We start from the raw sequence: 14,842 nt of genomic DNA on the forward strand, positions 1-14,842 counted from the left end.
TTTCAACTATGCCTTTAAATGTGGCCAGGTACCCGCATGCATGACAACTACTTGCCATTCAGGACTTCAGTGTGAATGACTCAGCAGGATTGCCATGTTACTGGGATATGTTTCAGAAAGCATCTCCTACGAGGCAGAGGTTTCAGGATTTGTGAGTTGGCCGTGCTGGTCTGGCTACAGTGTGGAAAGCAGAGTAGTGCATGTGGAGGAACCGGTAATGACAGGGAAATGCTAAGGAGTCCTTCTGACACTTGCTCTACCATGCTGTCATTAGACAAGGAAGCAGTTACCCTAACAAATCAGATAAAGCCCAGCAGGTCCTCAGATCATGTCAGCTCGTTGACCATCATTTCATGATGTTGGTGAGATGCCGTAGCAGCTTAATTCTCGTGGATGCCAAGTAGCCGGTAGTGCAGTTGGTTTCGTTGTGCGTCATTTTGCTTAAAGTCACAGACGCTGTCGATGGTAAGTGAGGACTTACTGTGTACAGTGCTAGCTAGTAACCCTGCCCCACTTTCTGAAGCTGTTGTTGGCTCACACGGGCCCTGGGCAGGGAGAAGCCAGCACTGGGCTTTAAAGTTGCTTACCTAGACTTCTGGGTGCCATGAATTACATGTTGTCTACTTCCTGGGTTTAGCATTTCCAAGCCATGGTGAAAGCTTTAGAGAAAGAAGCAGCCAGTGAGAAGCAGCAGCTGGTGGAAACCCACCTGGCTCGAGTGGAAGCTATGCTGAACGACCGCCGCCGCGTGGCATTGGAGAACTACCTGGCCGCCCTTCAGTCTGACCCGCCGCGGGTGAGTCGTATGCACAGCAGGTCCCTGGTGAAGGGTATCCTCAGTGTGGCCTGCCCTGAAGTAGTGTTTGTGTAGAACCAGCATAGCACTGACAGGTCAGTAAAATGACATTTTTATGACAAGTTCTGGCAAGGCTGGAAGTAAGCAGAGAAGAGGAGGGAGGAGAAGGCATTATGTTGTACTGAACAGCATCTGCTTATATTAGCTTAGCACGGCACTTAGGCCTGCACATGCCGCCTATGGTATGGAAGTATCTGACAGAGAAAGCATGGCCGCAGGATATTGGATGGTAGTTATCCAATTACCGGATATTTGTAACGGCCTTACTTTCAGAGAATAAAAACATGCCTTCCGCGGACAGAGGCTCTTGCGCTAGTTCTAGTTTAAATAAAATAGTGAAGAAAGGGGTAAGATACTTTGTATAGAAACCCTTTTGTGCTGCAATCTCAAACTTTTTTATCCCTTAACTCCTAACCTGTCTTGCTTTGGGGGGATGGGAAGTATTGGCAAGGAGAGTATTTGTATCCTTAGGTAAGCAAGTAAAGTCATTTCTGGGTGACACAGGGGCTGCCTAGTTTGTAATTAAGCTGTCAGAGGCTGAGCCAGCAGAAGTACACATTGGAGGAGGGCAGTGGAAAATAGTGTTTGTTAAGGAGCCGATGTGACTTTGGAACTGAGATTTTCGTGCTTAGGAAGGTGGCTTCTTGTTACTGATGATAAAAGCTTTTGAGAATACAGCTCACTGAGCTTTACATTATTCTGGGCATTTTAAAAGCCTTGTTTTTTTTGTCTTTTCAATTCCCTAGTCTCTGAGTATTAAAACAACTGTTCTCTCTTGCAGCCTCATCGCATTCTCCAGGCCTTGCGGCGTTACGTCCGTGCCGAGAACAAAGATCGCCTGCACACCATCCGTCATTACCAGCATGTGCTGGCTGTCGACCCAGAAAAGGCGGCCCAGATGAAATCCCAGGTACGTGAGGCAGAGCAGAGATTGCTCTGGGAGAGCGTTTCTGGTGTGAGAGGCTGTGACTGACAGTTGAAACAGCACTGATAGTTCCTCCTTGGCATCAGTCCTTAGAAAGTGATTTTTTATTTCCAAAGACATTAGGTACAAGAGATAGTTTTTGCAAAGCTATGGTTTTAAAAATACCTTTTCCATACTTATTTATATTAAGTACTTCCTGCTTAAACAGTTTCTGAAAGTTTAGAAATGCATGATTATATTGAAGGAGTAAATCAATAATCTAACAGTTTATATCTGATACAGGGTACTGCCAGAATTAATATTTGAAATCTTTCTCTAGGCAAATATATCAAGCAGATCTGAAAAATTGGTGTCTTGTGTACATTACACTTTTTGATCAGAGAGACACTTTTACATTCCTGGTGGTTGTCCCTGTGCTAGGTCTAGCTTGTCTTTTTTCTTTCAAATTTAATTATTTTATTTTTAGAGAAAGGGCAGGGATGGAGAAAGAGAGGGAGAGTAATATCAATGTGAGAGAAAAATATCAATTGGTTGCTTCTCGAATGAGCCCTGACCAGGAACCGAACCCGCAACCTGAGCATGTGCCCTGACCAGGAATTGAACTTGCAGTCTTTTGTTTTGCAGGGACAATGCCCAACCAGCTGAGTTATACCAGTCATGGTGGGTCCAGGTGTTTTTTTAAGTCATTTATAAAAGTTTGTTTCTCGACACTTTTCTAAATTGGATTTTGTCCATATATTAACTTTTTTACCCTCATATTCATAGAAAAGCAACTTGCCTACAAAGCTGCTACCTTCCTTTTAAATCACAAAGTCTTGATAATTCAGCATATTAATTTTCCTAGAGGGCCTTTTAGTGACATGACTGATCTGTTTTATCTCCTCCCGTATTACAAATACAGAGCTGTGTTGACTGTGGGCACCCAATGTATTCCCCCTCCCAGCCTTTTGTTCTGCGTATGTTATGATTGGAAGGCGATCTGCCCAACAGTCCTAGGGATATTGCAGTGAGTTACTGCTCCGTTTGTTGAGCAGATGTTTGTGTGCTTCCTGTCCACCTGCCAGACTCTGCCCTAGCCTCTGACAATGCAGTCAGATCCCTGTGTGCCCTTGAGCAGCTCAGTCTGGTACAGAATTAATTATATAAACTACAAAGGTGAAGAATAATTGTCCTTAAATATAGGCTCACCTTAGCAGTTGGACGTTTGGTGTAATGAAAGGACTCGGGCTCCTAAAAGGTGGGGAGAATGAAAGGGGCCACATCTGGGGACATTTGGGGCCTCTGGTATGGGCCTGGAGCTCACTGCTTTAAGCTGGATGAAGTAGAAGAGGGGAAGGGGCTAGGAATCTCCCAGAGTGGCTTCCAGGAAGCTTAGGTGGAACAGTGCATGCATCTTGACATGGGTTAGGTTTCTCAGGTCTTGATTTTTTAAAAAAAGTAATAACTTTTTTATTTATTTATTTTTTGTGTGAGAAAACTATTATGTAGGACTTTATAGAAAAAAAAAAAAAGGCCTGTTTTGAGTGATGAGAATAGGAGAGACCTGATCAGTATGTGAAATTAATAACTAGGGAATGTGTTACCTGCAAACAAGATCTAAGTGCCACACCAAGTCACACAGGAAGTGGAACCCTCTTAAGAAAATCTCAGGGGAAACCCAGCTGTCCTGTGTGATATTTACTGTCTGCTCTAAGCCCCTAATTCTAGTGAAGCTTGGCTACTGAATTACATTAACCTTTTGTCTGTTTTCTGTTCTGTTATCCAAACTCCAGAGGCCTATTTTAATGCACAGATTTGGTTTGGGTGTGAGTGATGTGCTTTTTTACCCTTTTATCCCCGCATGCTGCCGCTCAGAGGTTCCCCACAGACACTGACGTCCAGCCATTCCCACCCTGCAGTTTGCGTCCTCGTGTGGGTGTATGAACCTTTCTTCCCCAAGTGGCTCCTTAATTCATCTGAAGACGTTTAATAATGTCAACACATGCTAAGACTCTGGGTGGTCCATGTTTCGGTTTCTCTTTGCATTTTTTCTCTGAGGATTTACTCTTGTGCTTTCCCATCCATTTACGTGACTGAAAGAATGGCAGATAGAAAATTAAATTGCTTCATCCTTGCTTTTACAGGTCAGAGAGCTATCAATCTACAACAAAACATCCTTCCATTTAATAACCCCTCCCCCATGTGACCCTTCCTGTCAGTGGAGTCTAGCCCACAGAATTAATCAATTGGTGTAGGTCGCCCTCTTCAGGCAGAGGGTGGTCACTGCAAGTGCAATCAGGCAGGAAGAACCTATTCCAGTAGCTTGTGTGAGCCCCAGCCACGTGCCTCGCTGTGTCACTGGGGTGGGACTTAGCCTAAATCACCTTTCTTTTCTACCCTGAAAAGCTCTAAAAGTAAGTGACCAGTTTTAATGGCTTTTTAGAAAAGTGAACAAGCTTCAAAATTTTGCATTCAGAGAGGATAGTGGGTAATGGAAGACGGATGGTAGGAAAGTCTTTAACACCCCTTAAAATCAGGTTTGTATATATCTTAGAATAAATTTTTGAAGAATAGCTAATTTAGTTAAATAGGAATAAACTAGTTTCGCCATGATAATCGTTTCAAACAGTTACTTCACTAAGGAAAGCCTATGAATGGTCCCCCCACTCACCAGATCTCCTTTTTAACCAGTGATTTCATTCTCTTTTTACGCTTATCTGATTTGACCAGTGGTAAAAAATAAATTGGTCAACTGTTTCCCATTTTCACTCAGAAAAACCTTATTGAATACCTGGCATTGTACAAACTAGGTTTTTCTTTTTCTTTTTTTTTTTTTTTTAACTCATTCAGTACAGTTAGTAAGTTTCTCATATGAAAATCAAATCAATAACCGGCTATTGAGAATTCTCAAATTTTCCTTTAACTTGGACTACTCTGGGTAAATTTTCAGATCACTGAGGGGTATTACGCAGTCTGAGCACATCCTTATACTTCAGTAAGTATGCTATGGGGATAACACATTTTCTCTGACCAACCGCTTTGCTGGACATTGGAGAGAATATAACTTCTCAGCTGGCCTTTGTAGAAATATGTGTGTTGATGTCCCTCCTGGCCCAGCTATTTTGATGAGTCTCCGCCATACTGTACTTCCAGGTGATGACACATCTCCACGTGATTGAAGAAAGAAGGAACCAAAGCCTCTCTCTCCTCTACAAAGTACCTTACATAGCCCAAGAAATCCAAGAGGAAATTGGTGGGTGCTGACTGTATTTGCATCAAAGTCAGGTGGGATGCTTGCTAAGGCTTGAAGCTGGTTAGAGAAATAGGACAAGCGAGGCCATGAAGCTGGACATTAGCACACTGGTTTCAGAAGTCTGGAATTCATGTGTCAAGGTCAAGGACTGGCTGTGAGCCACAGAGCCTTGAGTTTCATTGACCTTCACTCTGTTACCGGAAGAAAAATTCAGGGTGTAAAATTGCAAGGGACTGGGGGACATCTCCTATTACCCCCCCCCCCCCCCCCTTGACTGCTGATGTATCTCAAGGCACTTGTTTTACACACGTCCTCACTTCCTTTTCCTCTTCTGGTGTCTGTCATCTCCACTTATACAACAACTGTTTATTGTGTCTGCTCTGTGTCACAGTAAAACAGTGCACAAGCAGACTGTCTCCTAGAGCTCATGTTATGGTAGGAGAGAGACAGACAGGAAAACAAGTATCAGATGGCGGTGAGAGCTGTGGGGGAAGGTTAAACCGGGGTGAGTGGCGGTGGGTGGCCAGGGAGGCTTGTCTCAGGGGCGGTAACCTGAGCTCCCAAGGGGAGAAAACATGGTTATCACAGGCAATGCCTGCTGCAACAGCCTGAAGTTTGAATCAAATGGCACATTTGAGTAGCTCGGAGAGGCCAGGACATTAGGAGACAGGAGGCCAAAGAAGTAGGCAGAGGCCAATTTGTTAAGAGATTTTAGCAAAACCAAGGGGTTTGGCTTTTATTCCAGGATAACAGAAAGCCATTAGAGGCTTTTAAACTAGGGAGTGATTAGGTCTGGATTATGCTTTTGAAAAGAACATGAATTAAACAAAAAATTACTTGGTTGCTTTGTGGAAAGTTGATTAAAATTGGGAACCACCCAGGAAGGACTTGGTGGTTGCGCACTAAAACGGTCAAGGAGGAGGGAGAGGCGTGGGTGGTCTTCGGGGTATGTTTCAGAAGAAGGTGAATGTGGTGTGCCTTGGGTTGGACAGGAGAGTGAGGGAAGGAAAAGCATGGAGGCTTTCATTGTGAGCAAGTGAGTGGGCGGTGGTGCCCATTTTTACTGAGGGAAAGCGTCGTCTTGACACATTTTTAATAGAAGTTGCTGTTGGACATGGAGTGAGGCGTAAGGCAGGCCATTAGATTGATGAGCCAGAGCTCCGGCGGTAGACGCGAGGTACAGATTCCGGAGTCCTGATACGCCAGGGGCGTATTTGAAGACTGCCATTACATGAAATTAACAATGAGTTGAGAGAGAAGAGGGGGTGCCCAAGAGGGAGCCCGGGGGTTCCCAGTGCTGGGGCTCTGCAGTGCCACAGAATCGGGAGGCATTTTAAGAAGTGGTTGGCTGTGTTGTGAGCTGGAGGGGTGCTCCTCTTGGCAGGTCTCGCATCCCATAATGACGTGAATTAGTCTTGTTCAGACAGTTGGCGCTGTGTCTAGAATCTAGACCCTTCTGAAAACCTGGCTCCCTGCCATGTCTGTTTGTCAGATGAGCTACTTCAAGAACAGCGTGCGGACACGGACCAGTTCACGTCCTCTATCTCAGAGGCCCCTGTGGACGTCCGGGTGAGCTCTGAAGAAAGTGAAGAGATCCCGCCATTCTACCCCTTACACCCCTTCCCATCCTTACCTGAGAGTGAAGGTGTGTATGATCGACGGCGCGACTGCTTGGCAGTGGGCGTGGGGTGAAGTGGGGAAGACGGCAGTTAAAAAACCGAAGTCAGATTTTTGAACCTGGGTGGTGCTGGGGAGGCTGTGTTCCTAGTGAAAGTTGGGCAGGGAGAGGGAGACTCAATTCACTGAGCACCTACTATGTGCAGGCATCGTAGTGGGAGCATTGAGGTAGTTGGGTTCAGTGTCACCACGAGGTCAGTCCTATTGCTCACACTTTATAGATGGTTTACTTAAAGACCACTGTTCCTGGTCCCATTAGTTACCTCCAGTATGTGTAAAACCTTACATGTGGGAGTCATTTTACAGTTTAAAGAGCACTTTAATGTTAAATTACGTCCATATCTTTTCATGATAGTCTTGGGAGTTAGGTAACGGAGCGGCTGCAGGGATGACACGCTGTGGCGTTACGTGGGGATAGGAAGCGATGTTCCTCTCCTCGCAGTCAGCACACCCGCTTCCCTTTCCTCGCTGCTTCTTGGTACCTGAAGGGGTCTCCGCACTGCAGGTCTGCCCCAGAAACAGACAAGCTGCAGAGCGATCCTGGTGCCTTGCCACGGTGCTGCTGCTGCTGCTGGTGGTGATAAAGACAGTGGCCGCAGCTCTGTAGTCCTTATCGAAAGCCAGCTTTATGGATGCTCTCGGTTAATCCTCAAAATAACTCTACGGGAGTTTCTTCATTTGGGGGGGTTCCAGGCTTAAAGAGGTTAAGTCTGCCCAGGGTACTGTAGCTTGTAGGTGGAGAGGAAGGATTTGAACCCAAGCTAATGTGGTCCTCCCGCGCTGGGTAGGCACTCAGCGCTGACCAGGTGCCGTGGTGCTGGGCAGAGGCCTGAGGAAGGTACCAGCCGGGGAGGAGGGAGCCTCTGGCTTAGCCTCCGACCTTAATTGCCTTCTAAACTAGGTACCCTGGAGGGTGTTCCTAAAACCCGCTCTCACAGACCCCAGACCTCCGTGGCGGCCGTCTGCCGGCCGTGCTCACGCAGCTCATTTGGGGTCGGGGCACGCGGACGGGTCTGAACCAGGACCTGTCTCCTTTCAGAAAACCGCCACCGGCACTAACGTCTGACTTTAGTATTTTCTAAGAGAAAGAGCTTTGTGGCTACGCTGAATAATTTGGGAATCTCACAAACATTTCCCTGAAAAGACCCAAGGCAGACCTACCTCTCTGCTAACTCCCAGTCGTTGCTGCTGGTTTGTTTATGGGGTATTTCAGGCAAGGTTTTTAAGGAAGAAGACTTTTTGTTCACATGATAGAGGACTTCTAAAATAGGAAATTAGAAAGACGCCCTTTTTTTTTTCTTAATCTCCTTTTGTGCTATTTTGTTTTTTATTGTTTTCCTTTCTGCTAGACACCCAGCCGGAGTTGTACCACCCAATGAAAAAAGGTTGGTTTGTCAGAGATGTTCCCTCTAAGACCTTCATTCCTGTCATTTCCCAGTGTGTCCGAAGTCTCATGTTCTGTTCCATAACATCACCGGTTTTTTCCCACCTCATTTCTTCAGAGGGGGCTGTGTGTGGGGCCGGAGCAGTCCCGTCTGCAGCATCCAGAGTCCCTGTCAGTGATACTGGTTACAAGGTGGCCGTCCTGAGCTTTCCTCTGGATGCCCAGAGGGTCCCAAAGTAACCCAAATGGATTCTTCCTAAGTCCTTGTAATCCGGGTAGACTTGGAAGGATAGCCAGTTTAAAAGGTTGGTTGCGGATGGCTAGTATAAACAAATATGCTGGGTCTCCGGTCAGGTAGAGAGCCATTTTTCCCCTAATCTCTCCTTTATTTCTCTGCTGCTCCCACTTACATCTTCCCCTTTTTAGCTGTTCCTTGCCCATTGTCTGTGCCCATCTGTCTATTGCCTGTCGTCTCATGTCCCCTGAGTGACAGCGTTGATCTCAAAACGTGTTAAAAGCTGGTGGGCGAAACTGGTGGGGGCAGGGGCACTCGCTGGAGCGAGGCTCCGGCTTTCGGACAAGGCTGCATGGCGTCAGCGCTGCGCTGGGTGCTCTGCCCCCTTGCGCCCCTGTAGCTCACGGACACGCACCGTGGGCGGGACTTCGGCTGTCCTGTAGATCAGGCCGTGGAAGAAGCCTCAGAGACGGCAGGTCCTGCTCTCAGTGATGTGTTTCAGAGGCAGAGAAGCCAGAATGTGAGCCCAGCTCCTCTGTCCTGAGAGCTGCTGCTGCTGAACTTCCCGGGTTGTCGGGTGGGTCGCAGCCCCTGGTCACCGTGGGTCAGGTCAGAGGTTTGGTTTCTTCGTGTGTGTTCTGCGAGCCCCCTCTTGGCTTTGTGGACAGACCGTGGGTGGACCAAGTGGTGTCCTCTGGCCCTGAATGTGGTGGCGGTGGTGCTGCCACAGCCTCTTCTCAAAACCCCAGAGTAGCATCGGAATTTTCTAAAGCTTGCTTCGTGCTGATGTTTGTCCTCTTCTACTGGGCTACCACGGTGTGTCGCCATGGTAACGTTCGTCCAAACAGCACGTCTTAAGATGTTTCTAGATCAAGATGAAATTTTTAGAAGATTGACTGGCCTCATACCTCCCTTAGTTGGGATAATTTAAACATTAACTTTTGGTCTCTTAAAACCACTTGTTTATGTATTTTATAAAATCAAGATGGTTTTGGTTAGTGTGTAAGAAACACATCGGCTGTATAACCAAAAAAGTATTAAAACCGTCTGGACTAGTAGTAGGTCCAGCACCACGTTATTTTTCAGACGGGATCCTGCCCTTGCCCTGGGGAACGGCGGGCGAGGGAGCTCAGCCCCACTGTGGGCCCGGCCGGAGCGTGAGCACGCGAGTCCCGCTGAGGCAGCACACCCCTCGCCCATGTGGTTGAAGTGCCACGTGCCTGTTTTCCTTGGCATTTTGAGACCATAAAAGCCAGCCCTGGTTTAACTTACGCCCTAGAATCAAGTTGTAAAATTGTTCTGTAAGATGAAAGCTTTAGAAACAAATGGCGTCGCTGTTGGCTGTGTTCTCGTGAGGCCCTGCGTCAGCTGGCCTGCGGCTCCGGCAACTGCGGCCACTGTTAGGAGGAGCTCCGTGTCAGGAGCAAGTCCGGTTGTGAGCTGGCTGGTGTCATCCGCTGCCCTGGGCAGGCCTGGGGACAGCAGTGCTTTGCATATGCTCATGTTTGAATGTCACTCGCTTGCAGAAGGCCGAGGATCCTGTCAGATTGGTCTCTTCATAAAAGGGTCAAATCCTAGACGTTTATATAGAGCTGTATAGGTTATTATTAACAAGAAAGTGTTAGGATAGCTGGAAGTCACATGCTTTGGAGCTGAAAATAGAAAGGATTGCTCCTCGCTTTCTTCTTGCTGGGTTAATGCGGCGTCAGTCACGCTGCATCTTTGGAACGCCACGCACCAGTGACATCGGCTCAGGCCACGTCTGACCTTGACAAGAGGAGTGTTGCTATTCTTACACCTTCCACCCCGGTGTTAGGATTCTGCCTTTTTGTGGAATGCTTCCTTCCTGTTCATCCTCAAGTAATCATTGAGGATGTGACCATCTGTAATCTAGGCCCCGAGAGGGTGACAGCCAGTGGGAGATGCAGGAGAAAGTCAGTTATTACAGACAATGGCTTTAAGTGCTGTCACCTGGGGATGCCTCCTGTAGCTTGAAGGACAAATAGGGTGTAAGGTCAGGGAGGTTATTTTAGGCAGAGAGAATGGCCTATGGGATGCAATATCATGCTCGAGGCGGACATGCAGATTCATTGCTGGTCTAACAGTTGTTCCGTGGGAAGGGAGCCCCAGGTGTTGAAGGAGTGAGTTGTGGGGTAATAACGGGGTGCTCAGTGATGCCACCTAGGACGCTGCATGTGTTCCATGCTAGAATGCCTTTGGACTCAGTTTCCGTTTCGCTTACAATAAACATTCTCTTCTGACGGCTTGCATTCCATCTTTCCAAATGGATACAAGTAAGCGCTGTCTCTGCTTCATTATCCCCCTCAGCCCTCTAAAAAGGGCCTGTTCCATCCATACGTGTAGAGCACAGTGATTCTTCAAAAATGGGAACCAAGTATTGGGGGAGGCTTGCAGAGGGGGCTCTGCCCTCTGGAGGGACTTGAGGCTTCAGTGAGAAGCACGAGGCCAGACCGCCCTGGGACATTCAGCTGTGGTCTCTCCCCACACAGGCTCTGGACTGGGCGAGCAGGACGGACGACTGATAGGTGCCGAGGAGAAGGTGATTAACAGTAAGAATAAAGTGGATGAGAACATGGTGAGCCATCTCTCTTTGCCCTGGCCTGCTTTAATTTTGAGGATAATTAGAGTGAGTGGCATTGTTTTAGATGCCTTCCAGGTGGACCGCCATATGGTAGAAGATAGGTGGGCTCCATCTGTGCCCCCAGGCTTGCTGTATTGTGTAGCGTCTGGGTATAAATAAGATGGAATAAAGAATTATGTTTCAGCAGTACTTCATTTCTTGCCGTGCGGTGGGAAAACATATTTGCAATAAAGAGATGGCTAAAATGTCAGAAGCTGTTTTCAAGTGCATAGAGATTTCATAACTTGAAAATGGAATAGACCTTGCTTCGGTTCTTGCACTGCCTTAGATTTATACCTCCTATTAATTATTATTCTAGCATTTCCTATCACTTATATTTCTGGGTTATTCTTAACTGAGTTTGAGATTTCACCTTGGCTTCCTGGTAATCTGTCCTGAAGGGAAATGTAGGTAAAGACCCTTAAAGACCCACTGCTTCCCAGTAGTCTTGCATGCACACTGTCTCCTTCCTGTGGGGTTTGGCAAGTGGATTTAGATGAATGTGACAGCTGATGGGGTCATGGATGTCCATCAGGTGTCTGCTTCTCTCCTCCAAATAGTGAAAGGAGTTGTATTCATACTAAATTTCCACTTCCATCCAGTTACTGACATTTTCATACTGTTTCAGGTCATTGATGAGACGCTGGATGTTAAGGAGATGATTTTCAATTCTGAGAGAGTTGGAGGCCTTGAGGAAGAGCCGGTATGTGTTTAGCTCCAGAACCCGGGGCCAGGTTCATTTCCATGGAGACTGGAAAAGTGGGAGTTCTCCCTTTGTGGATGGTTACTGGGAAAGCCGGATCTCAGAGCTCCCGTGGGCCTTAGAGATATGACCAAAGGCCCACAGCCCTGACTGAGTTGTGTGTCTCTTGGTTGCTGTCCTGCACATCGTGCAGATGGTCACTGGGTTTTACTGCATATCTGCTTTGTGATTTTAGGAATCTGTGAGGCCTCTGCAAGAGGACTTCAGCCTGAGCAGCAGTGCCCTCATTGGCCTGTTGGTCATTGCGGTGGCCATTGCTACTGTCATAGTCATCAGCCTGGTGATGCTGAGGAAGAGACAGTATGGCACCATCAGCCATGGGATTGTGGAAGTGAGTAGCTGGGCTTTCTCCAGACTGGGCCCTGAGTTGGCGGGGTTTGCTCTCTGCTGTGCAGGGCTTTGCGGAACTCAAACGTCTACACTTCTTGGGTGCTGCACATCAATTATTCAATGGATTATTAGGTCATTTTTTGAAAGTCAGCCCCGACTGAATTATGTTGATTGTATGACAAAGGGCTATTGCTGACTCTTAACGTTAATTTGGGCTTTGACTGTGAATGTGAGGAAATCGTAAAAGCATTTTATGGTACAGAGACTGAAAACTTCTCCGATGATTTCTTAGTGTTTCCCTTTTTTAGGTATGTTAGATATTTGAGAATGAGGGGCTATAATACTCTTCGTTGTTGTCGACTTGCTTTCTAAGGAACAAACCAGGTCTGTGACAGATCAGGCAACAGCAGCAATCATGAGTGAATTAAGTCTTAAAGATATGAACATGGACTAATATTATTCTTTTTTAACGGAGAAATAAAGCAACAGGAAATTTAGAAAGAGCCAGAGGAGGCTGTTTCTCTTTCATCTTCTGCTGATTTATAATTAGAACTGCTTACCACTCGTTTTTGGTGGGTGGTGGAAATGTCCAGTCTCTTGATTCTAGAAAATGAATACAATAAACAGTATAGTATGCTCTGGAAAGTTAGTTCAGATGCTTGTCTTAGTTATTTGGTTTCATCCCCTGTTGGACACTGACCTAGTTTTAGAATTCCAGAGGGGGCCAACACCCATGCTCACCTAGACTGTCCTAGACGGAAAGTAGCAGGACTGAGACGGGCTCTTACTGTGGAGCTGGAAAGTCTGGTCACTATTTTCTCCAACCGGAACTAAGCTGTTAGGACTTCAGCTTCAGAAGCATTGCCTCTTGGACCCTCCTCTTTTCATGTGTGTCCGCATCACCAACTCGTTCGGTCCACCCAATGGAAATGTGATGCCGGGCTGGCTTTGGCCCTTAGGGGGTCGCACAGTGAACAGCCAGGTCTCCTGAACACTGTGCCACTCCCTGAGGCGTGTTGCAGTGATCCACAATCTTTGTTCCTCCAGGTGGACCCAATGCTCACCCCTGAAGAGCGTCACCTGAACAAGATGCAGAACCATGGTTATGAAAACCCGACCTACAAATACCTTGAGCAGATGCAGGTTTAAGTGGGCGAAGGCGATCTCCTCCCCCTCCCCCACTGAAGGGGGGGTGCAGTGGGCCAGAGAGGGCCAGGGTTTGGATCAACTGCTGACCAACAATTACTTCCAGAGGATTTCACCTTACATTCAGACCTCTTGGATCATTAAGACTGTAAAGTACTACTGTAGAATCACAATTTCCATTCTTTTAAATGGGTGAAAAGAATGTTAATATAACAATATATGATATATAAACCTTAAATGAGAAAATGATCTATTGCAGATATTTGACTGATGTAGTTTTCTTTTTTAAGTGAAGCAGGCACCCCACTTCTGTTGTATCGTCTTACACATGCTCTCTGTAGACATGGAAATGCTCATTTGCAATGATAGACTGTCCATGCGGGTCGTTGGCTCCAGTTGCTTTGTGTAACTCAGCTAAGGCTCATTCACTGTCTTGGTTTTTATTAAAAAGAAGAAAAAAAAAGACAGTATTTTCTTTTCTAAATGAGCTCTCAGAAAGTTGCTGAGAAACTAAGTGAAATCGGGAACTGTAAGACCATTGAAGCACATCTCGATACCCTCTCAAAATTATTTTAAAGGACCAGTTTCTTGGGAGTCTGGTGTTCCCACTGCTGGGTGCCTTGGTGTCTCCACACAAATCCTGTCACCAAGGAGGTTGAAAGCATCCGCGTTCCAGCATCTTTAGCCTCATGTATACAGAATAGGGCGTCCACTGCTGCTTTCCTTCTAAAGCCAGTTCTTCCACAGATAGCAGCCAGTAGTTTGTATATGCACCTTCTTCACTGTCTGCCGTTTACTTACCACGGCTTTTTACAGCTCGCTCCCCTCCCAGGTAGTGTCCGAACGTGCGATCTTTACCTCTTTGGACATTTCCCTCTGAAGGCACTGATCCTTGACCCTCCCCGTCGTCCCTTGACTCCTCTGCCCTCCCTCTCGCATCACTAGCCTTGTTGGTGTTCACTCAAGACCACAGTCGCAGGTGGCCAGTGGCCCGGGAGAGACCACGGGAGGTTCGCCTTCCGTGGAAGGAGGACAGTGCAATGGTCTGTAGACACCATGCGGAGCGCTGAAGATCTTGTTTTCTTCACACGAGTCTTTGTAGTGCTTGTATAGTTGATGTTGATGCTCCCAGCTCTTTTTTTTTTTTAATTCTGAAGGTTCTGGTAACCTGTGGTGTATTTTTTTCTATTTCCCTGTGACTGTTTGATTTTGTTTTTTTCCCTTCCCTGTCCCTTATCCATGTCTCTTCCCACTATGCACAGATAAATTTCACCTACAAACTCCTTAATCTGATCTGTGGAGAATGTACAGAGTTTAAACACATCAATAAATACAATACTTTAACTTCCACCAAGACTCCTTGTTTCCTTGTCCTGGCGTCGCCTCTGGTGATGGTTTAACCCTCCCGCCTCGGGGACCACGGGGACCCTCCTGCACTGAGGGGCTGCCGGGCTTCTGGCAGAGGCTGGAATTGGTCTACTCAAGCCAGTTCGACTCTTTGAGTTTGAGTTTATATTTTCTAAAATTCTAATTGGTTAGACCTTGCACCTCCCTGATTGCTTCTTTTTCTTTAGTTTTATTCTATAATCTGAATAATTGCTTTGCTTTTATCTTCCAGTGTTTGTAGGGAATTTTGTAATCATAGTTTAAAAT

The 14,842-nt window shown here is 46.6% G+C and overlaps 1 protein-coding gene across 4 annotated transcripts in view; it reads left to right on the forward strand.

Annotated features, from left to right (window-relative positions):
* APLP2 (amyloid beta precursor like protein 2) overlaps window positions 1-14,539 on the forward strand; it is a 69,638-nt gene extending 55,099 nt beyond the window's left edge. For 2 of the 4 annotated variants that reach the window (XM_090291996.1, XM_090291998.1), the window contains 9 exons: window positions 638-796; window positions 1,638-1,766; window positions 4,914-5,013; window positions 6,506-6,658; window positions 8,040-8,075; window positions 10,820-10,905; window positions 11,579-11,653; window positions 11,889-12,044; window positions 13,091-14,539. In XM_090291996.1, coding sequence (XP_090148122.1) covers window positions 638-796; window positions 1,638-1,766; window positions 4,914-5,013; window positions 6,506-6,658; window positions 8,040-8,075; window positions 10,820-10,905; window positions 11,579-11,653; window positions 11,889-12,044; window positions 13,091-13,192 — 996 coding nt within the window. In that variant the 3' untranslated portion in view covers window positions 13,193-14,539. The remainder of the gene's footprint in view (window positions 1-637; window positions 797-1,637; window positions 1,767-4,913; window positions 5,014-6,505; window positions 6,659-8,039; window positions 8,076-10,819; window positions 10,906-11,578; window positions 11,654-11,888; window positions 12,045-13,090) is intronic. The other 2 variants (XM_090291997.1, XM_090291999.1) reach the window with 1 other exon arrangement.
* Window positions 14,540-14,842: the final 303 nt, after the last annotated feature.

Source organism: Furipterus horrens, unplaced genomic scaffold, assembly GCF_987537825.1.
Source record: "Furipterus horrens unplaced genomic scaffold, mFurHor1.1.pri manual_scaffold_11, whole genome shotgun sequence".
Lineage (NCBI taxonomy): Eukaryota > Metazoa > Chordata > Mammalia > Chiroptera > Furipteridae > Furipterus > Furipterus horrens.